Here is a 26,177-nt window from a genome sequence, read left to right on the forward strand (position 1 = left end):
CAAAACAAATGAAACTTTGATAATACAAAAATTTAATTCGAAACTAATGAAAATACATTTATGACATAGTCACTCTTTGCGATTTAATATTTTTTTCACTTTTAGATATTGTGGCCAGAATGTTTATCTTTTTTACATTTTCATTTTTGCTAAAAGATTTAGTTCACTCTTAAGATATTTAGAATTAATTTAATGATTTTGATGAACAAAAGGTGCTCCTAATAAAGTTTTATCAATTATTTGTAGATTCTAACATATTTAATTTGTAATATAACTTAGTCATGCTTTCAATTGCTAAAGCATATCCGAAAACGGAAAAATTGGCGACGATCACTATCTCCATCTCTTTTATTCTAGCAACCGTCGATCGTTCATTTCTTTTCATTCATTTGTGTATGTGGCAGCCGTGGGTGCATTATTCTCCCTTTCTTGTTACAAATAATATAACAAATAATTTCTTATTTTGTCTTCATGTAGAATTAAAAATAATTAGTGAGTACTGTTAGCTTCTAAGATTCAAATTTCAAATAGGTTTATTTTATCACTATCCGGTCATTGTCAATTTCTTTCAAACATGAATGAACGCCATGTTGATTGTCAAAGGTGTTTTCGGAACGGATGAGACATAGGTGGATTGAGTTTTGTGTTAATGTTACAGGATTCGCGATATCCAAACATCGCTGTAAAGCGGATTTGATTTGCTTAAAGTAAATAGTTTTGCAGCCATGGCTCAAGTTTTGCCTATACGTTTCCAAGAGCATTTACAGGTGAGTACGCCCATCGGCTTTTATTACTTTTGTCTATACCGCTTGTTGTTTTATGAGAAAGTCATCAGCTGTAATAAGTCTTAGCAGAAAAGTAATAGGACTGTGTGATAAACATTTTCTTATATGAATCTAATAGCAGAAATGACATTGCGCAATTGTGGGAGTGACAGTCCACCCCCTACTCTGCCTACGAAAGTGTACCGGTATTGATCTTTTTCGTTTCCTAAATCATATGATTTGCGGAATACTAGACTTGCTGCAACATATTTAGGTCACATCCTATATGTTCTTTTAGAAGAGATTTTATCTTTTACCTTTAGATTTGTATAATTTTTGTTTCATACTAATTCAATTACTACTTCTAGGTAAAGTAAATTAATATATTATCTTAATTTCTTTAAAATGATAATATTCCCTTAAGATTCTAATTGGACTAAAACATGCTTTTCTTTAAAATGTTTTTTTTCTTTCTATAATAACTTATACCATCTTAAGTTTGTTTTTAAGGATCTATTTAATATTGTCCTTAAGTAGTGCAACCTTTTATTTGTTACTTATATCACTATTATTCTTATAATCCTTTAATAAATACAGCCTATCTAGAAACACTTTCTCTTAATTTTTCTATAAGAGAATTATTTATGTAAAAAAAATATTTTTATAAAAATATATGTATGTTATAAGGTTTATCAATTTGGTATGGTTTAGTGTTACAATTTTTTAATGTTTTCTAGCTCACAAATGTTGGAATTAATCCAGCTTCCATTACATTTAACACCCTCACCATGGAATCTGATAAGTTCATCTGTGTCAGAGAAAAAGTTGGTGAGACCTCTGAGGTTGTTATAATTGATATGGCGGATCCTACAAACCCCATCAGGAGGCCTATCAGTGCTGATTCAGCAATCATGAATCCCGCTAGCAAAGTAATTGCTCTTAAAGGAAAGGCTGGTGTGGAAGGTTAGTGCAGCTTTTACATTGATTACATAACTTACCAGTACTGCAGATATTGAACATATTTATTTATGAATAATTCCTTAGTTGTTTAATTTAACAGTTGATAAATATTGTAAATTAACATCTGACTCAATTGGTTACATTTTATTGCAATATTGCAATTTTTCTACTTTTAGTACTTATTTGTTTATGTGTACTTAGTTGTTTTATATTTGGATGTATTTTAGTAAATCTACCTACAAAAAATAATATGACTAGATTATTTTTATCATGTATTAGGGGATACAACGAAACAAATTAATGATCTTCAAAATCAGTATTGAGATGATTATTTAAATATTATCATGTATTGCTACAAGAATATATGATTATATATACTATTCTTATAAATGAAACAATGCAGAATAATAATCTGAAAAAAAAAATGGCTAGTGAATCATGGAAATGGTTGAAAAAGAAATCCTATACAAACACAATCATTTAAAAAAATATTCTTTTAAAAAAATTTACACAGTTAAAAAGTGAATAGTAAAGCAATGTTTATTGTGTTAATGTGTTGAATATCTAATATAATTAAATATCTATATTGGAAATAATTGAATATCTTCTTTAAGTAGCTTCAATAATGTATATATTTAAAAGCCTTGTTTATTAATTTACATCTTATTTTTATATTTTATTAGAAATAATTATTTATACAAAATGATTTATGGATTTTTATTGATTTTTGGTTTTCCTATGCTTAAATTACAATGATAATAAATAATTTGTATTGCTTATTTAAAAATTAAGATTTAATATTTATTATGGTTACACCTATTTAATGAGGCTTATTGTGAATTTTTTCTATATTTTTATCATCACCACATCATATATTTCCATAAACTTTTTTTGCAAATTATACAAGTATTATAAAATAAATATAGAGCTGAAGTACTTAGATTATTAGTTTATAAAGGTGACATTAAGAATGTAAAATTAATAGTAGGTGGTCTATATATTGGATAATATTTTGTCTTATACGACTTCGCCGCAAAAGACTGTCTCGTAACTTTAGTATGTTTGCGACTATGAGTCATCAAAGCGTACATCTTACCAAAACGACCCAAAACAAAAGGCCGTACGAAAATGACGCTAATGAAAATCAAACCAGCTTATAATATTTAAAAGCAATATTTTTGTTAAAATAACGCTTTTAAAGGCTATCATTGCACACGTTATTTATAGCACACGAATTTTTTTAATGGGGTTCTACCCTACGACAAATGACGTCATGTGGAAATATGAAACTGGTCATGGGAATTTCTTTTTTGGCAATTAGTAATAATATAACATTAACGTACTATATACGTATAAATAGGTTTTATACATTAGTATTATTCTCGAAATTAAAAATGTAATATTTACGGTGATTTTATTTATTCGTACTATACTATATATGCGTACATAATATTCGAAGGAAAGTCAATTATTCATTCATTATTTAGTAACAAAGTGAAGGTTAACACGAGTTAGTACTTCTTTTCCCGCTAACTGCATTTTTCCGGCAAGTTCAATTATTAAAAGGCTATTTCTATACGTAAGAAGATTAGTGAAAATATTTGTAAGCAGAGATTCATATAAGAACAGAGATTGATAGCATGAAAAATGCATTAGTATAACAAAAGAACATGAAATTATGGACAATGAGTAGGATAAACCCAAGTTTTTAATAAATCAAATTAGAAACTGCTAAATGAAGCAGTCAACATCATACCCTTAATAATTTTACTTTTAAGTTATTTGGGGGTTTGAGGATTTTCCTTGTAATATAATAAACATTAATCGTTTTTGAGTTTAACACTAAAAATTGTTAATAACCTAGTTACGTGGGGAAAACATTGTGAACGACGATCTATGAAAAATAATTATACACGTAACCCTAATTTATACATATAGTTAATAATATAATTTCTTTATTAGTAATAAATAAGAAACAATATTTTGTAATAAAAATTATAAGAAAATTCGTGATATTATTTATAAATACTATTATTTTTAAGAAAGAAAGGGAGGGCATACAATATAAAGTAGGTTGGAGATATCTGAAAGGCATAATTTTTACGCAACCTTGGCATTTCAATTATTGTCTGGCATAGATTCTTGGCATTATTTTCGCATAATATGAGGAATTGAAAGAATGACCTATGCCCTAATAGGTCAACTGGTCGAAATTTTTCATTAATAAAATTGTAGGTAATTGATTATAATAGTAAATAATTTAATATTTATTTTTATTTATTATATTATTTTTACACTTTGTGCAATCGTGGTCTTATGCCTAGTGGCAGATGTCGCGTTAAAGAGAAACCAAACTGTCGCGATGATGGTCTGATATATTTTTACCATTCGTTTTTCAATAATGGAACAGAAATATTTCTTAATTTACATTTCGATACAAGAACAGTGTTCACCTTATTTGATTTTTGCTTGCACGTACAAAATATTTTTCATGAACTGACAGTATCACATGTACTTGTATAAAAATTGTCTTTGATAAATACTTGAGCGTGTAAGGTGATAAAGCTTCTGATTAGCCTAGATCTCCATACCAACTTAGTTCGATATCTCTCTCAGGACTCTCGGTTGGAGCAGTTATATTATTTTAACAGATTGAAAGGATAAGTCAAGTTGACCTTTGGATGTTTAGTCAGGCGTTCTATGAAGAAATAGTGCGCAAGTTTATTGAGAAGGTATTTCGGCTTGAGTTGCCACCTAAAACGCGTCTAGGATCCCGTTTCGAAGGTGGGTAAAAGAGCCTAGCCTTTGCCGATGGGTTGCTGTTCACCGGGAAATTTAGAACGGTATCTCTCATCAGCACTGTAACTTCCCTAGCTATGTCGTCATAAAATGTTACATTAGACGAATTGAGAACATGTCGGTCGTGTACTTTAATAAAAACAAGACAAGATTCAGGGCTTGGTTATGGCTAATGGGCATTTGGCGTTTGATTGACAGCTTCCAGTCACGGAACTTTGTTGTTCCTGTTCTATAGGTTTACTATTATTTACGATACACATGTAAGATTAAATTTAAATATAATTTCAATAATTTTTGTTCTATTGTTATAAGGACAATTGAAAATGTTGCTAAAATTTAAATTTGTGATAGGTTATACATAGGTGTAAAAGCTTCAAACAGATGAACGTATAACTCATTTACTGTCAATTAATGCGTGGTACACCCTATCCAAAATAAATATTTTAATAAATAGTGCAATGGTTAAAGTTATCTATCTATATATATAGATAGATAGAAGTAAGAGCGTAGTTTTTGGAAAGTTAACAATAATCGTTCATTCTCGTTTATCGAGAGTTTACACAGTTACATGATAAGTCTTATAATATATATAAAACGATCGCGATACGAAATTCAGTATTCCAAAATTCTTACTCCGTTTTCATTGTAATTGGTTCTTAGATTAGTGCATAGTTTTACTAACACAAAATTAAAGAATATATAATATATTAATTTTTGAAATTTCCAAAAATTGTTTCATTTTTTTTTCATTGAGATTTCAATGAAAACTAAAATAAAAAACAACTAAAATGAAAAGTAATAATTGAAACAGTTACATACAGTACCCAGCAATAAATATTGCACATCGACCTTTGGAAAGAGACAATCGACTAATTTCGGCTTTGTGGAGCATTATCTCTGTCCCACACTACCTATGTAACGTTTTGTCAGTCGTGCGACTATATTATTTGTTTTTAAAGGCAATGTTCAGCTTGGATACATACATAATTAATGTGTATTAATCTTATGTAATTGCAACGGGTTTTGAATTTTATCATTGCCATTATTTGGGCCGATAGACGCTTAATGCAAGAGCATAGGTCTCCACCATCGTAACGATGAACACACTGGCACTGATCTAGTGATATCTTGCAAACTTAACTGTATTATCGGTCCATATAACGAGCGCCTAAACACGCCGCGTCTAACCCACTCGCTGTAGTTTTATACTTACATAAAAATGCCATTGGGGGATTCGTTGTTATTAAGCGAAGTGAAAGGTTTTTATTTCTTATAACGCTACCAATTAGATTCTATTTAAACATATCCTATTAGAAATATTTATTCATGTACATAGGAATAACAGACGCTTCGTTTAACTTTCATTTTTATTATAATCAGTATGGAATTCTTTTATAATCGTTAGCGTTTATTGAACGTGCTATAAACAAGAAACTTTGTAATAACGTAGAACGTTTATATGATAAATCGATAGATATTGCTTCCACGTCACACAACGTAGACGCACGCGTACAGGTGTTCAACTATGTTTACTCAATAATTGGTTTAGAAAATGTGTAATCTCTTGTTGATTAGTATAAAGCCCTCAAACCCAATGTAAACATAAATGTCAAACAGCATCTGACAATAAACAACTGTTTCAAATCGTTTTCAGCATTTTTATATACGTTTATTGGTTATTGATTTAAAGTGGTGAATGTATAACTTAATAAATAAAGTGATAATAATAAAGTTCAATTAAAAATCAATCAGTTTGGATTACTACATACTAAAATTAATTATTGTTCACAATCTGTCCTTAAAGAAAAGTTATTTCCCTGCCGTATTCCACCTAAAATGGTAAACTAGGGTACCATATTTCAGAGTAATCACTTTGTATAGGGCGATTGGAAATATGTTTAAAAGTTTTTTTGCTGCCAAATGAGCTATATATTTCCTCTTTAAAGTTTTTACACTTACAACTAATCACCCTGTATATTTCAAATAAAAATCTACATAAAAAATGTTTATTGATATAACAGATTGGCGTAATTTCGTAAGTGAAATGTGTACAACGTTATAAATATTCTTTATAAGAGAAAGATTTAGCCGTCACACTAAATTATAATTAGACAGTATACTTAAGTTGGCTTTTTAAAATAAATGATGTTATCTAATAATAGGCGCGGCGTGGGTAAGGCCCCCCGCTAGGTGGACCGACAAGAGGGTCACGGGAAGTCGCGGGATGCGGACAGTGCAAGGACTGGTCATGGTTTCGATTCTGGCTTGCAGTGGGCGTTCATGGGTTGATATAATGATGATGATTTTGTGGTTGATATAATGAACAAAAAGTCATGAACCGTAGTCTTCACACTTTGGGGCCTCATTGGCTCAACCAGACATCGATTTCTCTACGAGGTCTAATCAGTAATTAGGCGATACATGGCCCAACGAAAGTACCTACATAGCTCAGCAGATCTGCAAGTCAAAATGGCAGTAGGTTAACCACATATCGTGCAGAATAGATGGCCATAAAGTTCTGAGGTTGAGACCACGGGACTTGCAAATGCAGCCAAAGGACGTCTGCTTATAAGCTGAATGCAGGCAGCTTCCGACCGTGGCCCTATTAAAATCTATGACGGGGCCTATGGACGTGCATCGGCTGAAATGATGAATAAAACTCATGTCACTCATTCAAACAAAATATATAACATAACTTAGAAAATCTAACAGAATATATTAAAATGCTTAGAAATAGACCCAGCCAGTGTGCATATAGTACTACATAGCGATCTCTCGTGTACATCAATTACATTGATTCGGGCGAACACGTTGGTTTATTATTACATAACGTGATCTCATAGCTGTATACATATGGAAGTGCGCTCTATTAGGTAACCAAACGTGTGAAATTAATGTTTTATTAAACAGGAAATTTTTAGATATACCTACCTATGACATTTTCTAAGTATTTTTTTGTTTCCTTTTGACTATGTCAATTAGGCCACATTGCTGCCGAAACTGCTGCTCCTCGCTTAGGGCATGTTCGCGGGGAAACGGTAATGAGAAGGGGGAGTATCGGTTGCTTTGTTCGCCTCGCTTTTCCAAGTCACGGTACAAGGGTTTTTGTAGAGTTAGTTACTATATTTATCAACAGGACGATGCAGTCAATTCGTCTGTCTTAATGCTAATAATTAGGCAATGACTTTATGCACTTGTAAAGAATCGGACTTAAGCGTCAACTGTTTTTTTTTTTTAATTATGCCCTTTTAACTATTGACTTATAAGAGACAGAGAAGTCCAATGTGTTTGTTAACTTCGTTAAATTAACTTTTTGTATTTTTCGAATAAATATGGTAAAAAAAATAATTCTCTTAAGAGGAATAAGAAATTTTATTTACTAATACAGCAGATTGTTTACATTGCAAATTTTGTTAAGCGCTATTTATATTAGCTTTTTCTTCTTTATCAAAGTTTGTTATTATTCGTGTCATTAACATTCAAAGCAGAATAACGTTCTGTTTCTGTTTGTAATAATACCTATTTATCGGGTATAAGATACGACATTTATTAGCCATAGATAAAATGGGCGTACCCGTTGATATCAGAAATAAACAGGTTTAAATGAACCGATGTTTATATGAACATTTCTCTTATACAATTATATAATGAGGAGATGGCCACTAAGTTTGTAAATAAACCTTTTTGACCAGATCGGATAAGGCGTGTGGGCGTAAACGACTAATGTTTACGATAAATATATTTTTTACTTGATTAAAAAAATTACTTGAATAAAAAAATTCAAAACATTTATTTAAGTAGGCATTGACAGGTATTTTTGCATTTCAATTATTTTTAAAGCCTAATAGGTCAGTGTAGACAGTCCGTATCTAAGCTACCAACCACCAGCTCGGAATGTTGATTCGTTAAGCAAAGCCGCCCAAAACTCTACAGTTGCTCGTTTTAAATGATTCTAACAACTATCTAAATTATATCTAATGTTAACTCTCCAAGTGAGTTTATTTTTATTTCTTGTATTGCATCTGACACTATTAAATTTAATTAATTTAACATCAGTAAGGCGAAAACACGATATGTATTGAAAGCAACCAATAGAATACCACCTTCACAAATTTTCAACTACACACATCTTAGTTTGCGAAAGTTTAGGAAGTATTTGATTTTAATTTGTAATGATGGTAAAGAAACAATATAATTTTGTTAATAACAATTATTTCCTCGTTTACAACTCTCCAACAAGTTTGAGGTGGCAGAGTGATGAAAGCGCTTAACCCAAACCTTAAAGTAACGATGGAAAATTCGTTTCAGCCCAAAAAACACTCCAAATATTCAACATCGAGATGAAATCTAAAATGAAAGCTCATACGATGACCGAAGATATCGTATTTTGGAAGTGGATATCCCTGAACACTCTGGCGCTGGTCACCAGGGTTTCTGTGTATCACTGGTCCATGGAGGGCGATTCCACGCCGGTGAAAATATTCGATAGACACTCGTCGCTCGCCGATGGCCAGATTATTAACTACAGAACGGACCCAAAACAACAGTGGTTGCTGCTTGTTGGTGAGTTGGTCAAAGTTTTTATATGACATAGTTTTCAGCAACATATTTTAATTATAATTTTAATAACTTGTAAATCAACATAACGAGTTTTTATTCTCCTATTGTCATATAAACGTGCATTTATATTGTGTGTTGGCAGGCATCTCAGCCCAACAAAACCGTGTAGTTGGTGCAATGCAGCTCTATTCCGTAGAGCGCAAATGCTCGCAACCGATCGAAGGCCACGCTGCATCTTTCGCCACATTCAAAGCTGAGGGCAATGCAGAACCCTCGACCCTTTTCTGCTTCGCTGTTAAGACAGCTCAAGGTGGAAAACTGCATATTATTGGTATGTTAACATTTGTGTGCGCCGTTAGCATTGTAGAACATTTTCTAACCTTGTTTTTTCATTTTATTGTATTATGTATATGTATTATGTTAAAACATTTTTAAACATTTTAACAGAGGTTGGCCAAACTCCCGCTGGCAACCAACCGTTCCCAAAGAAAGCGGTCGACGTGTTCTTCCCACCGGAAGCGCAGAATGACTTCCCAGTCGCTATGCAAGTATCGCCTAAATATGACGTCATCTACCTTATCACAAAATACGGTTACATACATATGTATGACATTGAGACTGGGACTTGTATCTACATGAACCGGATTTCATCTGATACTATTTTCGTTACCGCGCCTCATGAATCAACTGGCGGGATTATTGGTAAGTTTCAATCAGGAAATACTTAAACAATATTGTTTTATTATTAATTACCTACAATAAATCTTTTTTGGGTCAGGTGTAAACCGTAAGGGACAGGTGCTATCAGTGACAGTGGAAGAGGATTCAATAGTACCATACATAAACACTGTTCTCCAGAACCCGGAGCTGGCCCTCCGACTGGCTGTTAGGAACAATCTTGCAGGTGCAGAGGAACTTTTCGTGCGCAAGTTTAATATGCTTTTCACCAATGGACAATATGGAGAAGCAGCTAAGGTAAATAATCAAATTAACTTCAATTATTTACCTTAGAATTTTGTCTTTGTTTATATATATTCACCTCTATTGGTTATTAAAATAGTAATCTTGAACTATCTTTGTATTTAAAGAATGTAATTAAAATTTATACCATAAATTTGCATGTTCATTTTTGATGGCTCTGTTTTGTGTAGTTGTCCTTAATACATAAAAAAATATTTAAAGGCATTATCAGTGTCTATAAAAAACTCTCCGTGTGTTTTTCGTTTTTATACCTGTGTAATAATATTAAATACAATAGGTAAAATTGTCTTAGTATTTAACATAATTATTAATTTGATTTCACCAGGTGGCCGCCATGGCACCTCGAGGCATTCTCCGCACGCCTCAAACAATTCAACGTTTCCAACAAGTGCCTACTCAACCTGGTCAAACATCTCCGCTCTTACAATATTTTGGCATTTTGCTTGACCAAGCCCAGTTAAACAAGTTTGAATCTTTAGAACTTTGCCGCCCAGTGCTGTTACAAGGTACTTAATTTAACAATACACTATTATATAATTGATGGAATACTCTTTTTTAGTCATAATAATGTTAATTTTATACAGGTCGTAAACAATTGCTTGAGAAATGGTTGAAAGAAGAGAAGCTGGAGTGTTCTGAGGAACTTGGTGATCTTGTTAAGCAAGTTGATCCCACTCTCGCACTTTCGGTATATCTACGTGCCAATGTAGCAAGCAAGGTTATTCAATGCTTTGCTGAGACAGGACAGTTCCAGAAAATTGTCCTCTATGCCAAGAAGGTAACCACAGTTTAAATAAAATTTCTTTATTTTTAAAACAAAATGCTTATTTTATGTCTTACATCATGTTGCAAAGAGTAAACAGGATCAATATTTGTGGAAAGTCAATTTTGATAGGTTTCTAAAAAGCTTTAAGCCTTTAAGTTAAAGCTGGACATAAACAAACATTTATATTTAAAACATTACATTAGAAAGTGAAAACACTTGTTGGGCATTTGTCTTATGGTAAAAGATGCAACCTGCTTCTAAATGGTATGCCACATCATCATTATAAGTTCAGCCATGGGATATCCATTGCTGGACACATGAGTCTTACCAATAGTTTTCGAATAGGACCAATTGAATGCAGCCTGCATCCTTTGGGCTATGTAACAGGAGTTATTTAATGTAATAATAAGTGCTAAATTAAATTTATGCTCATCATCTAAGACGTGAGTTACAGCATCCTGAAACTTTCTTGAAAAATTATTGTTTGTCGATTGACATAGGCGCCACAGAGATACTTACCTACAAGACTTCTATGACAAGAAATATGTCCTACTATTATAATAGTTTAATTTATATTATTTTATTTAAAAGGCCTTAAAAATATATTATTGTAATTGGCACAGGTTGGCTACACGCCCGACTACATCTATCTACTTAGATCTGTAATGCGTACAAATCCTGAACAAGGCGCTGGGTTTGCCGGTATGCTGGTTGCCGAGGACCCACCACTGGCCGACATCAACCAGATAGTGGATGTGTTCATGGAACAGAACATGGTTCAACAGTGTACCGCCTTCCTACTCGACGCGCTTAAAAATAACCGACCAGAAGAGGGACCCTTGCAAACAAGGTTAATATTTTTATCATTTATATTGGACAATGCATTACAACATGATACTTCAAAGTTTATGCTCATTAGTACAAGAACGAACAAATCAAAGAAAGCAGAGCATTTGCTAAGTTTTACTAATCATCATCAACATCTAGCTAAATATCCAAATCAGCTGATGGCTTAACTTCTTACATGGGCAAGTTACACTGAACACTTGAAGAGGTGTGAATCACGTCCAGAGAGTAGACTGATTGTGGATTATATTCTTATATATATATAGATATATAGATGCCCATTGCTAGCCAATAGGTCTCTTCGCCACAGATTGCCTCGGTGACCTGTTTGTGCTGCCTGATTCGGCGACTTCTCCGTGACATTGGCTAGAAATGTCGACAGTCTGTTCACTTAGTGTGGGGCCTACACAGACCGCGTCTACCGACCGTAGGTTGCACGAGCGATGTGTTTCGCCCATTGCCACTTCAAACGAGCAATTCTTCAAGCTACGACAGCGATCTCGGTTTTTCTGCAGATCTTATTATTTCTGATTCTTTCTCGCAAAAATGAATGTTTGTTAATTTATTGCATAACAACAGGTTATTGGAAATGAACCTAATGTCTGCACCGCAAGTAGCGGATGCGATCCTCGGTAACGGCATGTTTACGCACTACGACCGCGCGCACGTGGCACAGCTCTGCGAAAAGGCGGGCCTGCTGCAGCGCGCCCTCGAGCACTACACCGACCTGTACGACATCAAGCGGGCTGTGGTACATTTCTTTTTTACAATTCCAAAACATCTTTATTTAAATAGGTGTTATTAAATTCACTTCTGACTCATTGATTATTATTATAAATTGATTATACATTATAAGGACTAAGCTATGACCCATACGGAATGCTAGTTTGCAGAGAGTATCTGGTCAGAAACTCAAGATTTGGTCTTCAAAAATATAACATAACAATGTTTGGTGTGTACATTATAAAATCAAACAAGTAAATCAGTCAACAAACCAAGTTTCATACATTTCAATCATCCAAAAACTTGAACTTGATACTATACTTTTAATTTAAATGTTAAAACCAATAAACTTAGGTCTAAGATGTGTCCACAAAAGATTTAATAACAGAAATTAAATAAACAACCAGTTTTCCACTGTGGTTGCAGCACTATTATAAATATGCATCTTAGACTGCATCTCTTTACATGTATGATCACAATATCTCCACTTGCATAGGATTACTATTTAACATAAATATATTATTATTAAACATAGACTGAAATAAAAACTAAATTCAAGAATTATGAAATGTGGCTCTTTAAAGGCATATCAATCTGTTTCAATGTTTTTACCACCTTAATTGTATGAAAATGATTGGAATATTATTTTCTCGCTAAAGCAATAGAAAGACTACATTTTATTCGGGTCTGATCAAGATAACATCAAAAAATACTTTTCTTAATGTATACTTGTATTAAAAAACCATAAATTTAAGTTTTTCTACCACATAGGTCCACACTCATTTGCTATCAGCGGACTGGCTCGTCACTTACTTTGGCACACTCTCCGTGGAGGACTCTCTTGAATGTCTCAAAGCTATGCTGCAAGCCAACATCCGTCAAAACCTACAAATTTGTGTTCAAATTGCAACTAAATACCATGAACAACTAACCACTAAAGCTCTTATTGAATTGTTTGAGAGTTTTAAAACCTATGAAGGTCTCTTCTACTTCCTGGGTTCCATAGTCAATTTCAGTCAAGATTCGGAAGTGCACTTCAAGTATATACAAGTAAGTTATTTAAAATTTTTAATATGTTGAATTTTTGTATTGAATAAAATATTAAATATTCTTTACAGCATTTATTCAAAATCTTATGTTTTGGTATTCAACTAATTTCTTGTAAAGTTTCTGTTATTAGAATTTAAAATTTATGACAATTATTTATCTACAAAACTGAAAGTGAAAATATATGATATTTATTTATAGGCAGCCTGCAAGACTGGACAGATCAAAGAAGTCGAGCGCATCTGCAGGGAGTCAAATTGTTACAATGCAGAGCGTGTCAAAAATTTCCTTAAGGAAGCTAAACTGCCTGACCAGCTTCCACTTATCATTGTCTGTGACCGATTCGACTTTGTGCATGATTTAGTGCTCTATTTGTACAGAAACAGTCTGCAAAAATACATTGAAATATATGTGCAAAAGGTATGTTTCTTGTAGTCAGTAAAGATTAGAGTTCTGCAACTACTTCATAAAGTTGTTTCAAAACTAATACACAGAATATGTATATGTTGTAATTAATAAAAGTACAAAAAAATTAAATTACCGGTTCATAATCCACAAAATTATTGCTTTGTTTGACATAAACTTAGACATTTTTTAAATAATCATAATTTTAGAATATAAAAATGTCATTATTTTAAAAAATCTAAAATTTTTAAACCAATTCCATTTAATGATTTATTTTAATATAATTTTAATTACATCATACCTCTGCTAAATACATAATTAAATACAATTCATCAATTTATGATGTCAGCGTAAAAATATAGTGTTTAAATCAATTCCTAATTTCCTTTAAAATTAAAACATTAAAATTTCCAGGTTAACCCATCTCGGTTACCGGTGGTAGTGGGAGGTCTTTTGGATGTGGATTGCGCCGAAGACATAATCAAGAACTTGATTTTAGTTGTTCGGGGTCAATTCTCTACAGATGAATTGGTGGCTGAGGTTGAGAAAAGAAATAGGTGTGTGGTGTTATGCCCATTTTAGTAGTAAAGCATATTTTTTTAAGATTCTTATAAATGTTGGGTTCAACCAAATAAATATAAGCTTACTAATCGGTAATTTCTTTTTGATTTTAGATTGAAACTTCTCCTCCCATGGTTAGAAACTCGCGTTCACGAGGGTTGCAACGAGCCAGCTACTCACAATGCTCTTGCTAAGATCTACATTGACTCTAACAATAACCCTGAGAGATTCTTAAAAGAAAACCAATGGTAAGTGTTATTTGGTTTAATTGAAAAATTACATAAACATATTAATATTGTATAAGTACTAACAGAACAGTACCAGAGTGGTAAAATTACATAAATTTTTGAACATTTCCTGCATAACTTATTGTCCTCCAGAAGTTTTAAGCTGCCATTTCTTTGTATTTAGCTCCTAAGAGACCTTATGTACTCTAAGCTCCCTATCTTGTTACTGTAAAGAAGTTAGGACTGTGGTGATCGCTCTACAACCTTATTATCGTTATCATTCTCATCTTCATGACAACCAAAAGATCCTTATTAGATCGCCACGATGATGCCCGACCTTGACTGTGTCGTCGGTGAACCAAGTGGCGGGCGTACCCACGCCGCCTTATACACCCGTTGAATCTGTTAATGTCAACAGGCAATCAGTTATAATTAATGTAAAAAAATTTAACGACATATGAAAGTTAAAAAATAATTCATATGAATTGTAAAATTATTAAGATATCTAAAACAGAGGATGTAGTGTATCTATAATTAGATAATTGATGCAGGTCTGTTTGGTGGTAAAGATGGTTTTGTCGGTTCAGGTACGACTCGCGCGTTGTTGGTCGCTACTGCGAGAAGCGCGACCCTCACCTGGCGTGCGTGGCGTACGAGCGCGGGCAGTGCGACCGCGAGCTGATCGCTGTGTGCAACGACAACTCGCTGTTCAAGACACAGGCGCGCTACCTTGTACGTCGCCGCGACCAAGATCTCTGGCTCGAAGTGCTCGCAGAGTCCAACCCCTACAAGCGTCAGCTCATCGACCAAGTATGTTTCTTTAATTTAAAATGTAATTTTATAATATTTCTTGTTATGATTTTTAATATTTATCCATTTTGTGTTTCTATATACAGCCTTAGCGAAAAGCATTGCAAACCCTCAGAAAATAAATTTATCCAAAAATTTACAATATACATTACTTATCTTTGACAATACAATTAATGACAATAAAAGACAATAATGTAATTTTAACAATTTCATTGTATTTTCAGGTGGTACAAACTGCTTTATCGGAGACTCAAGACCCTGAAGATATCTCAGTTACTGTGAAAGCATTTATGACAGCGGATTTGCCAAATGAATTGATCGAGTTGCTGGAGAAGATTGTACTCGATAATTCTGTATTCTCTGATCACAGAAATCTTCAAAACTTGCTTATCCTCACAGGTAGGCATAATTGTGATGCGAACAATAATCTCTATTAATATAGAAAGTAGATTACGAGATTAAATGCATATACAAATTCTAACCATCTTTATCAAAAGAAAGAACCGCTAAATATCCACTTATAAAAGCCACTTACTGGAAATTATAAATATTTTATTCTCATTTTAAACAGTAATCAAATGTACATTCAACGTAAATTAGAAATTATTTTTAAGAAATCTTTCATTCTTTGAACAGCAATTAAGGCCGACCGCAGCCGCGTGATGGAGTATATCAACCGTTTAGACAACTACGACGCTCCTGATATCGCAAACATTGCTATTAATAATGAACTTTATGAAGAAGCCTTTGCCATCTTTAAGAAATTCGATGTCAACACTTCTGCTATACAAGTAAGATGTTTTACTATTATATTAAAACGCAAGCTACTTCTAAATTATCGACGACTTGAAATCTGAGAATAAGCTTATATTTGCTAATGCTTTATGTTTTATAGGTGCTGATTGAACAAGTGAAAGACTTAAAACGTGCCTATGAATTTGCTGAGCGTTGCAATGAGCCAGGCGTATGGTCGCAATTGGCAAAGGCACAGCTCCAACAAGGCCTCGTCAAGGAAGCCATAGACTCTTACATCAAGGCTGATGACCCTTCTGCCTATATGGATGTTGTGGATACTGCCACTAAACAGCAGTCTTGGGAAGATCTTGTCCGATACTTGCAGGTAAGACAATTTTGTAACATTTTTGTTTACCACTTTATTTACAAAGAAATTTCAATAAGCACCAACAATGAGCTTAATTATATATATGAATAAATAATAAAATTGGCCAATTCTCAAAATTGCAGATGGCTCGTAAGAAGGCGCGCGAGTCGTACATCGAATCCGAACTGATCTACGCGTACGCACGCACTGGACGTCTGGCCGATTTAGAGGAATTTATCTCTGGCCCAAACCATGCTGATATACAGAAGATAGGAGACAGATGCTTTGATGATAAAATGTATAATGCAGCAAAACTTCTGTACAACAATGTCAGCAATTTTGCACGTTTGGCAATTACATTAGTTCATTTAAAGGAATTCCAAGGTAGGAATACTTTTATATAATCACAAATAGGCTGTTACAAGCACTTACGAATCGTAAATAAAGTTAATATGTCAGTATTGTCAGTTCTACATAAAACTACATTTCAGCGATTGACTATATCGCTTAAAACCTTTTTATATTTTTATGCTCACAACATATTAATTTTTCAAAAAGTTAGCGCATGTGTGGACTGTATAAATGGATTAAACAAATTCAAATAATGGTGAAAATTTAAATATAATTTTACAAAACTAGATAAGAGTAAATTGAAGCTCACTAATGGGACTGTCAGAAACAAAGTACATGTGCTTTAGGACGCCTAGCGACACAAACTGTCCAATATAAATAGTATAAAAAAATATAAAGCAGCCCAGTCAGTTGTTACCAAACACTAACAGTGGCTCAGAAGCAGTAATGCTGAGAAGAACCTTTGAAGAACAGAATAGTTGCTCTTTTTAAATATATTTTTACAATAAGTTCATGACAATAATTAGTTTTCTGGTTGTATGCATCAACAACTTGAATTAAATTCCACACATCAAAATTAGTTTAGTATTTTTTTTAAGAAAAATTTTAGTTAAATTCTAGTATTTAATTGAATGCTATGATCAAATTGAGAAGTTAAAGACATTACAGATAAATACCATTCATAATTCACAGGTGCTGTTGATAGTGCCCGTAAGGCTAATTCGACGCGCACCTGGAAGGAGGTTTGCTTCGCGTGCGTGGACGCTGGTGAATTCCGCCTGGCGCAAATGTGCGGCCTGCACATCGTTGTCCATGCTGACGAGTTGGAAGACCTCATTAATTATTACCAGGTATACAGTTTGTTAATACTTTGAACACTGGAAAATATCTGCTTGAAATAATAAATTAAAGCATAGTTTATTTCCCTTATTTGATTATTGGTGTGACAATGATATATAGTTTGTACTATTATGCTAGGTCCTAGCATAATAATATAATAATAAATTAGCAGGTAGGAGATAAAGGAATACTTAAAGTTTTTAAAACATCTTTTATGATTTTAATGTTAATATCTATGAACAAATTTTTCTATAATCTTCAAACAGACAACCTTATTAAAGCGATCGAAAGATATTAAATGGAAGCTACTTCCTTCTGATTCTATTGGATATCTATACATAGAATGTCCAGTTGTGGTTGTCTATGATGATGATAACTTACATAAATATTATGTCTTATATTAATATGCCTAATTTATTTTCTAGGACCGTGGACACTTTGATGAGTTGATTAGTTTACTGGAAGCGGCGTTGGGCCTGGAACGCGCCCACATGGGGATGTTCACTGAGCTGGCAATCCTTTACTCTAAGTATAAGCCTGCAAAGATGCGTGAGCATTTAGAACTCTTCTGGTCCAGAGTCAACATTCCTAAGGTTAGAAGTTTTACAACAATTATGTATTTTATATGAAAAGCATAAGAATGTAAAAAGAATGATACTAGTACAAGTCAATTTACGTTTGTTAGATTAGCACCGCTATTAAACAAAATGGCTTAATTATAAATACATTTTACTTTATAAGTACTTTAATATAAACATAACTATGTAACTTATTAATATATTTTTTGAATATGAGAACATCTGACCTTGCATTTTTAATGTAATATTCACTTGCTTTCAATTCTGAATTATAAATATGAAACTGGATATAGTAACTATAATTAAAATGTGTATGATTATGTAATATTAAATACATAAACTTTTGTAGGTGTTACGTGCAGCGGAGCAAGCACATCTGTGGTCAGAGCTAGTATTCTTATATGATAAATACGAGGAGTATGACAACGCGGCACTGACCATGATGCAGCACCCCACCGAGGCCTGGCGTGAAGGACACTTCAAGGACATTATAACCAAGGCGAGCTCAATAACAACTATTAGAATCCCAATATTTTAAATACTAGCAGCTGAGGATCACGCGGTGGTTTGGCCTTTTGGGCATTCACCCTTATTCTTTTATTAGTTTCTGCCTTATTACAAAGATCATGGCCCAAAATACGTCTTTTTTATTATTTTTATACAGTCTGTCTAGTTGACTGTCCTCTCTCTACTTTGCCAGCAATCATTAGTTTTTTCAAATTTTTAGAGTTCCTCTGTCAAATATGGTTGAAGTAATTGAGGATTTTCTGCAAGCTAAGTGGATAGTTACCTTATACTGACCTCTTTGAGAATAGACCAAATAGTGCGGCGCGCTATCCATGGGATTTTTTACATTCGGCGCCAACACCTGATAATCAATGTTAAAAACATTTTTTACAGAAATTTACCTTGGTTAATTATGAAATTTTGAAATAATAAACTACAAACTTTACAGGAGATTTCAGTGTTACTGTTTTTAAAAGAATTAACTTAATGAATTTTTTAAGTTCAATCTGTTTTTAAATATCTGTGGTGTTAAAAAACATTAATGAAACTATTTTAAGTTTGTTAGGAATAAAACATACCATAAAATGAATTAAACATCTCTTTGCAGGTTGCAAACATGGAACTATATTATAAAGCTATCCAGTTCTACCTAGACTACAAGCCGCTGCTACTTAATGACCTACTGTTGGTGCTGGCGCCGCGTATGGACCACACTAGGGCAGTAAACTTCTTCACTAAGGCTGGACATTTGCAACTTGTAAAGGCTTACCTCCGCTCTGTGCAGAGTTTAAACAATAAAGCTGTTAATGAAGCACTTAATTCTTTGCTCATTGATGAAGAAGATTACCAGGTAGTTTTATAAAAATTTAACATTCTTTAAATATTTTCTCTTAGAACTGAAAAAAAATATCACACATAAATTAGATCTTTAATTCTTTATGTACTCTTAACATTGTTTTGTCTATTTCATTATCATCATCCTTAGTTTAAATATTTACATGCTGTTAGTCCTGTTTAATGTAAAGTGAACATATGGCAATATTGAAACATCCTCTTAACTATTAGTCTTGTTATATAAATAATATTTATTTTAGGGTCTGAGAACATCGATCGATGCTTTTGACAATTTCGACACAATCGCCCTTGCACAGCAATTAGAGAAACATGAACTGACTGAATTCAGAAGGATTGCTGCATATCTTTATAAGGGTAATTAAAAATATAAGACAAAAGATGGCATTGCTAACACATTTAAAACGACCAAAAAACCATTGATATTTTCGTTTTGTAATACAGGTAATAACAGATGGAAGCAGAGTGTAGAGCTGTGCAAGAAAGATGCATTGTATGCTGATGCCATGGAGTATGCAGCGGAGTCTCGTCAGTCCGAAGTCGCGGAGGAACTGCTTAACTGGTTCCTTGAACGTGATAACTTTGAATGCTTCTCTGCCTGCTTGTACCAGGTATTTATTGAATATGACCAAATTATCACTAGGTGAATATTTATACAAGTAATAATTTGTAAAAAAAAAGTAACAATACATGCATTTAAAGTTAATATCGGCCATCCACAATAATTATAAATGTAGTACATAGGACTTAAGTTAACTTTTAAATTGTTCACTACACAAAGTATTATAGTTTATGTTTCAATAATAATATTTGTAATTTACAGTGTTACGATCTCTTAAAACCGGATGTCGTCATTGAACTAGCGTGGAGGCATAACATAATGGACTTTGCAATGCCTTTCCTCATTCAAGTAAGTACATACATAATTATTAATTTTAATTACCTTTAAATTCGTGGCTTGTATGTTCCTTGTTTGCTATATAGGCGAATATTTTTTAATTGATTTGGATGGTGTTTTTGTATGTACAATGAATACATTGTGTTAAACCATATTCATTATTTTGGGCATTCTGTAAGTACTGTTTTTTCACCAATTACACAATGGGTTAATTTATAAGCCATTTTTTTCGTAGACCGTACGCGAATTGACTACGAAAGTTGAGAAGCTGGAGGAGGCGGATGCGAAACGTAGCACCGAAAGCGCCGAACACGAAGCTAAGCCCGCTATGATGATGGAACCACAACTCATGCTCACGGCTGGTACGTGTGATGGTTGAAATTTGTTGACTAACATAAACAATGAGAGAAGAAGTAATATATTATTTTATTTTTATATTTTTGATATTTTGTTTTTTTTTTTCAGGACCTTCCATGGCTTACCCAGGTGTAGCTGCCCAGGCGTCTCCTTACGCATATGCCGCTCAAGCGCCTTCACCCGCCCCATACCACGGTTACGGCATGTAGGGAACTGCCTCCCCACACGCGTGGGGGACCTACGCTCACTTCTGAGCCCCGGCAAAACACCGGGCATAATATGTACATAAACACTTCTGCCCGTATACTGCATATTGAATTATGATGACATTAACTATATTTGTGGAATATTAAAATCTTGATGCACTTTCCAGAACCTCTATATCTACAGCACCTGCTCGAAGAATAACTAAATTAAATTTATCCATGTTTACTTTAATTATGGCCTAATTTTTCAGGGAAAGTGCATTAAGGTTTATATTGATGTTAACAGCTATTGAAATGTTATTGCGAAATAGCTCTCATCGCTGCTATTTAAATAGTGTAGAAATCGATGTTACGGTCATGTATTCAACATTGCATTCACATTAGTATTTGATACATATTAGAATAAAAGATTCGTGAATCAGAATTGTCGTTTGAAATTAAAGGTATTATTTATTAGACAATGTTCATGGCAACATATTGCTAAGGAAGATTGTTGTTTTAAATTTAGAATTTGAAAATTATATACAGATTATTATGTAATATTAAGTTTCAAATTGATGTCCATGATTGACCGGTATTAACGGTTATAGACAAATTATAGTGGTGTTTCTACACTATACGAAGGTTATAACGAAATCGCGTTTGTTGTTCGGAGTAGTGCGATTGTATATATACAGTGTTACACGACGCTGCGTGTTTTATTAACAACGTAAAACAAGCTGTGACCAAATTATAGATTTGCCGTCGAATTTTACGTCTGCCACTGCGTGCATAGATAAAAAATACACTTTTATGTATATAGTGGTTAACATTGTGGTTTCAAAATAGAAATAGCATAAAATTAATAAAACTATAATATATTAACTTGATAGCTTTTCTGGATTATGAAAATTACTAACTAAAACTAGTATAAACGGCATTTTAAATTAATTAGTGAGGGGTTGCCTTGTTATGATTCGTTTTACGTTACAATAAGTGAAGTTATATCCTTAATTTACATTTCGGTTTTAAAAAATTATCATATGCAATAACATGTACAAAAAAATTACCGCCGGTTATCTTCAAAGTTATATGTATATAATGTTTCAAGTAAACTGTGTTTTAAGAGAAACTAAATTTATTACGCATGGATTATTCAGTTGCATTAAATCTGATTATTATTAACTAAATACTTGATACAATTAGGTTTAGTTTAGTCAAAATTAGTATAAACTATGTTATAATTTTAATAGTCGTTTGCGAACATTTTTACGAGTTTGTCATGAGTATAGCTTCGTTTTTCGTAAATACACCTTCATATGCCTTCATTAGATAATATAAAGATATTGAATACAAGTATTCTGAGGTGGATTTAATATTTAGCTAAAAATACACATACGATTTTTCAACAATCACTCTGAAATGATGTAATGGTATTCAAACTCCATATATTGTTATGCAAGTAATACTATTTTGCGAGTTTCGAAATATAGAAAATTGATGTTGATAATGAATAATAATGAAAAATCATGTAATCATTCCTGTCATTAACAATTTAATAATAATTAAATGCAGTGTTGCTTATTTTGCGTTCTTATCCTCTGTCATAAGAAGCAAGTTCGATAAATTGTTTATTTTACTAGTATTGTATTTATTCATGTATAATACTGTTTCTCTGAATTTTATTGTAATAAGATAATATTATATGAATAAATAGAAGATGTTCTTTTATTTTTTCTTAATGGACAAAAATTGTATCCGGTAAGTGTTGCAGAAACTAGTACATACATAATTTTTAAGCTATGGTTAAATGTGGATGCTGCGCTTGCTTACGATCATTTTTTTCGTAAAATAGACGTATTATTAAAACTTAAATTCACTTCCATAAACTAAAATACACTACACAAGGCTATTAATACTAATAGCTCGTCATATGGGAAAATAAATATTTATTAATTATATATGTATGTTTGATTTTTATAAATGAGTAGTATCTATAAATCCGCTTTTTCTGAAAATACTTGTATTGAAAATAATGTTCATTTGTATTTCTATTAATTTTATTGACATGAGCACTTATTTCAAATATTCGTGCACTTAAAACTTATTTAATTGTTCTGCTAGTAAAACTACTTGGTAGTCTGAAAGTAGGCTCAAAAACTACATTAAAATTACATCAGTACATTTGTTTTTGGTGTTAATGCAGAATTCATTACAAACAATAGGTACAGCCATTGAGGTCGGAACTGTTGTACAGATAACAATCCGTAAAAGCTTTTTATTCAACAACGAAGGTATTTATCAAAAAAACTTTGAAACGTATACACTGCAACATATACTAAAATTTAAAACTTCAATTTCCGTAAAAAAAAAACATGAATAATTGTTCATTGCAAATTTTCAAAATATGTTGATTTTGAACAAAATATTTAGTTGATACATTTGATTAAAAAAATTTCAAACTACTTTAAAATGATTAATAACTTCCTTCTATCGACATACTGTTGAGAATATCTACAAATTGTTGTTTTTACTTTATATCCAACGAAATATTATCAAAAGTAAATCGTTTTCGTTACCGTTATGACAGACTTTTGCGTTTATAAAGATTGAAGACTAGTCGAGATTACTAAACTTTATATCTGCTATATACGGGAAAATAAGCACATGCTATTTTGTGATATGGAATATAGGGGACCTCTTGATATTTACAAAAAAAGATAGCACATTACTTCCATAAAATTTAAAACTTATTTCAATAGTAAAATAAAATTTTTCTTCACATGTTTAACTTTAGTAAAATTAATAGTTTTGCATGTTAATTTTGGACCTAGTTTGCGATTCGCTGTAAAATTCATACCGATTATATCGTTCACGAATTTGCGGAATGATTTTAAAAAAAATCGTACATATGATAGACGGGTGAATTAAATTGCCAAGCTACAAGTACGCGTACTTACTCGAACGTCTGTCACCGGGTTGAAACGTCGTTGCCGGCTTGAATTGCCAGCTGTCATCTACCACGAAGAGAAATACTCTGTGATTGTCATTGTCTCCTGTAAGTTAATTTTATTATGACATATAAACGAAAGAAATATCATCACGGTGACACGCACCTGAAAAAGAGATGGAGAGTGAGAAATAGGAAAAAAGATCTAGACGAAATTGATAATGATCTTAAGGAAGGTGAGTGTTTATTGTATTTTTTATACCCATGCTATAATCACATGGCTTGTTTTCATTTAAGGTTAACTTAATTAAATTAATTTATAAACTTTTCCAGAAAATGCGGATAAGTTGCTAAATCAAAAAGTAGATTTAGATTTGCCTGGCGCTGCACAACATTATTGTCTTCACTGTGCTCGCTATTTTATTGATGAAAAAGCATTATCTGAACACTTTAAAACTAAAGTACACAAAAGAAGATTAAAAGCACTGGAATTGGAGCCTTACAGTATTGAAGAATCTGAACGCGCTGCTGGACATGGCAATTTCAAACTTCCTAATAAAAGAAAAATTGTGACTCAAAACTGTAGCACTGGTGTAACAGATGAAGATGGTGATGTTGTACTAGACGAGATTACACCAACTAAAAGAAAGAAAATTGATGAAAATGATATGTAAAGCTGTTATGAGTAATTTATTAAGATTAAGGAATTTTTACATATTGCCTAATAGGTATTCTGCCCTTTTTATAAATGGTCCAAAAGCTACTGACACATTTGTTTATGTCACTCCTCATATTGATTTTCCAGAATCTATTAAAAATGAACAAGATATTGAGCTTAATCTATTAAATCGAAAATCCAATGTAAATTTAGTGAAAATTAAAAATCTGTGGCTAATGTACGAAGAACTAAAGAACAAAAAATTAGATCTTGAAAAAAGAAGGGCAAAGTTGAACAAGGAATTAGAAAATTTAATAAAAAACGCCCCAGCTGATAAAGAAATCGAGAAACTAAAAATACAAAGTAGTTTATTAAAAGAAAATATTAAGAAGTTAAAAGTTCCATTTTGGTCAGCTGAAGAAGCCGCCATTGTTGAGTCCTTAAAGTTACCCAATTTATTACATTCATGGACACCTCTTCAAAATTATAAAATTATATATACTTACAAAACACAACCAAATAATAATAAGAAAAATCATCTAGAGATTGGAAGAAATAAAAATTTGCTTCAATTTACAAATAAGGAAAATTATTATTTCAAAGGTGATGCAGCTTTATTTGAACTTGGAGCAAAGTTTTATTTTAGCAAGGTATTGAAAGACAATGATTATATTCAATTTTCTAATCCTGATTTTGTAAAAAGCCTGGTTATTGAAGGATGTGGTCAAGATCATACTAATCCTAGTCACAGCTTTATCTTACACCATAATGAAGATTCTAAAGTTAATTTAGACAACCGTTTACATTTAACTGGTGGAGGATCTTTATTTTCTTTTTTTGCTTATTACACTAAAAATGTGCTTTACAGTCGTGTATTTCCTTTGAAATATTTTTCAATGGGTAGGCAATACAGTCCAGCTAAGAAGGAAGAAATTGGTTTATTTAATGTCAGTCAATCATCAGTAGTGTCTATGTTTATTGCCACAAGAGAAGCTGAAGAATGTAATGCCGTGCTTGCAGAAATATTAGAAATTGTAAAAAAATTGTATAGTAAGTTGGGTTATCCTTTTCAATTGACTGTTGTGCCTGCTGATAGATTACAAATGTGGGAATCCTTAAAAATTATTATACAAATGTACTCTACGTCCATGAAATCATATGTTGAAATAGCAAATATTTCAGTTAGTGGTGATTTTATAAGCAAAAGACTTATGTTTACTTATACTGAAGACAAACAAAGTAAATTTCCTCATGTTATATCTGGTACAATATTGAATGTACCCAAGTTATTAGGTTGTGTACTAGAGCAAGATAGTGAGTTTCATTTACCTTCAGAATTTATGGTAAATAATTGGGGAGTTTAAATATAAAATCAACTTAAAGTCATTTATACCTTAAATGTTTTCTTTGCAATGACATGTCTATAAATAAAAAATAAATATTATTTTAA

General features: G+C 32.4%; 3 protein-coding genes across 3 annotated transcripts; all 3 read left to right on the forward strand.

The window, feature by feature from the left end:
• Window positions 1–384: 384 nt before the first annotated feature.
• On the forward strand, window positions 385–23,041 carry Chc (clathrin heavy chain). Its single transcript, XM_068767583.1, has 29 exons — window positions 385–492; window positions 659–767; window positions 1,502–1,727; window positions 8,832–9,086; window positions 9,226–9,414; window positions 9,531–9,785; window positions 9,862–10,058; window positions 10,390–10,570; window positions 10,649–10,842; window positions 11,454–11,680; window positions 12,256–12,427; window positions 13,171–13,449; window positions 13,648–13,866; window positions 14,266–14,408; window positions 14,526–14,660; window positions 15,227–15,449; window positions 15,674–15,848; window positions 16,086–16,240; window positions 16,345–16,569; window positions 16,695–16,935; window positions 17,596–17,753; window positions 18,168–18,335; window positions 18,670–18,819; window positions 19,435–19,677; window positions 19,922–20,036; window positions 20,124–20,290; window positions 20,503–20,589; window positions 20,813–20,939; window positions 21,043–23,041. Exons 2-29 carry the CDS (start codon window positions 726–728, stop codon window positions 21,141–21,143), a joined length of 5,049 nt encoding a protein of 1,682 aa, XP_068623684.1. The 5' UTR covers window positions 385–492; window positions 659–725; the 3' UTR covers window positions 21,144–23,041.
• A 999-nt stretch (window positions 23,042–24,040) lies between these two features.
• Window positions 24,041–24,828, forward strand: LOC137923984 (zinc finger protein 593 homolog). The gene is made up of 2 exons (XM_068767269.1): window positions 24,041–24,305; window positions 24,403–24,828. The coding sequence occupies exons 1-2, from the start codon at window positions 24,194–24,196 to the stop codon at window positions 24,741–24,743; spliced, it is 453 nt and encodes a 150-aa protein (XP_068623370.1). The 5' UTR covers window positions 24,041–24,193; the 3' UTR covers window positions 24,744–24,828.
• Window positions 24,733–26,168, forward strand: Slimp (Seryl-tRNA synthetase-like insect mitochondrial protein). Its single transcript, XM_068767266.1, has one exon. It carries the CDS (start codon window positions 24,733–24,735, stop codon window positions 26,089–26,091), a length of 1,359 nt encoding a protein of 452 aa, XP_068623367.1. The 3' UTR covers window positions 26,092–26,168.
• Window positions 26,169–26,177: the final 9 nt, after the last annotated feature.

This window comes from Battus philenor, unplaced genomic scaffold, assembly GCF_028537555.1.
Source record: "Battus philenor isolate CCGP_79_NKW_IND1 unplaced genomic scaffold, ilBatPhil1.0.hap1 SCAF_23, whole genome shotgun sequence".
Lineage (NCBI taxonomy): Eukaryota > Metazoa > Arthropoda > Insecta > Lepidoptera > Papilionidae > Battus > Battus philenor.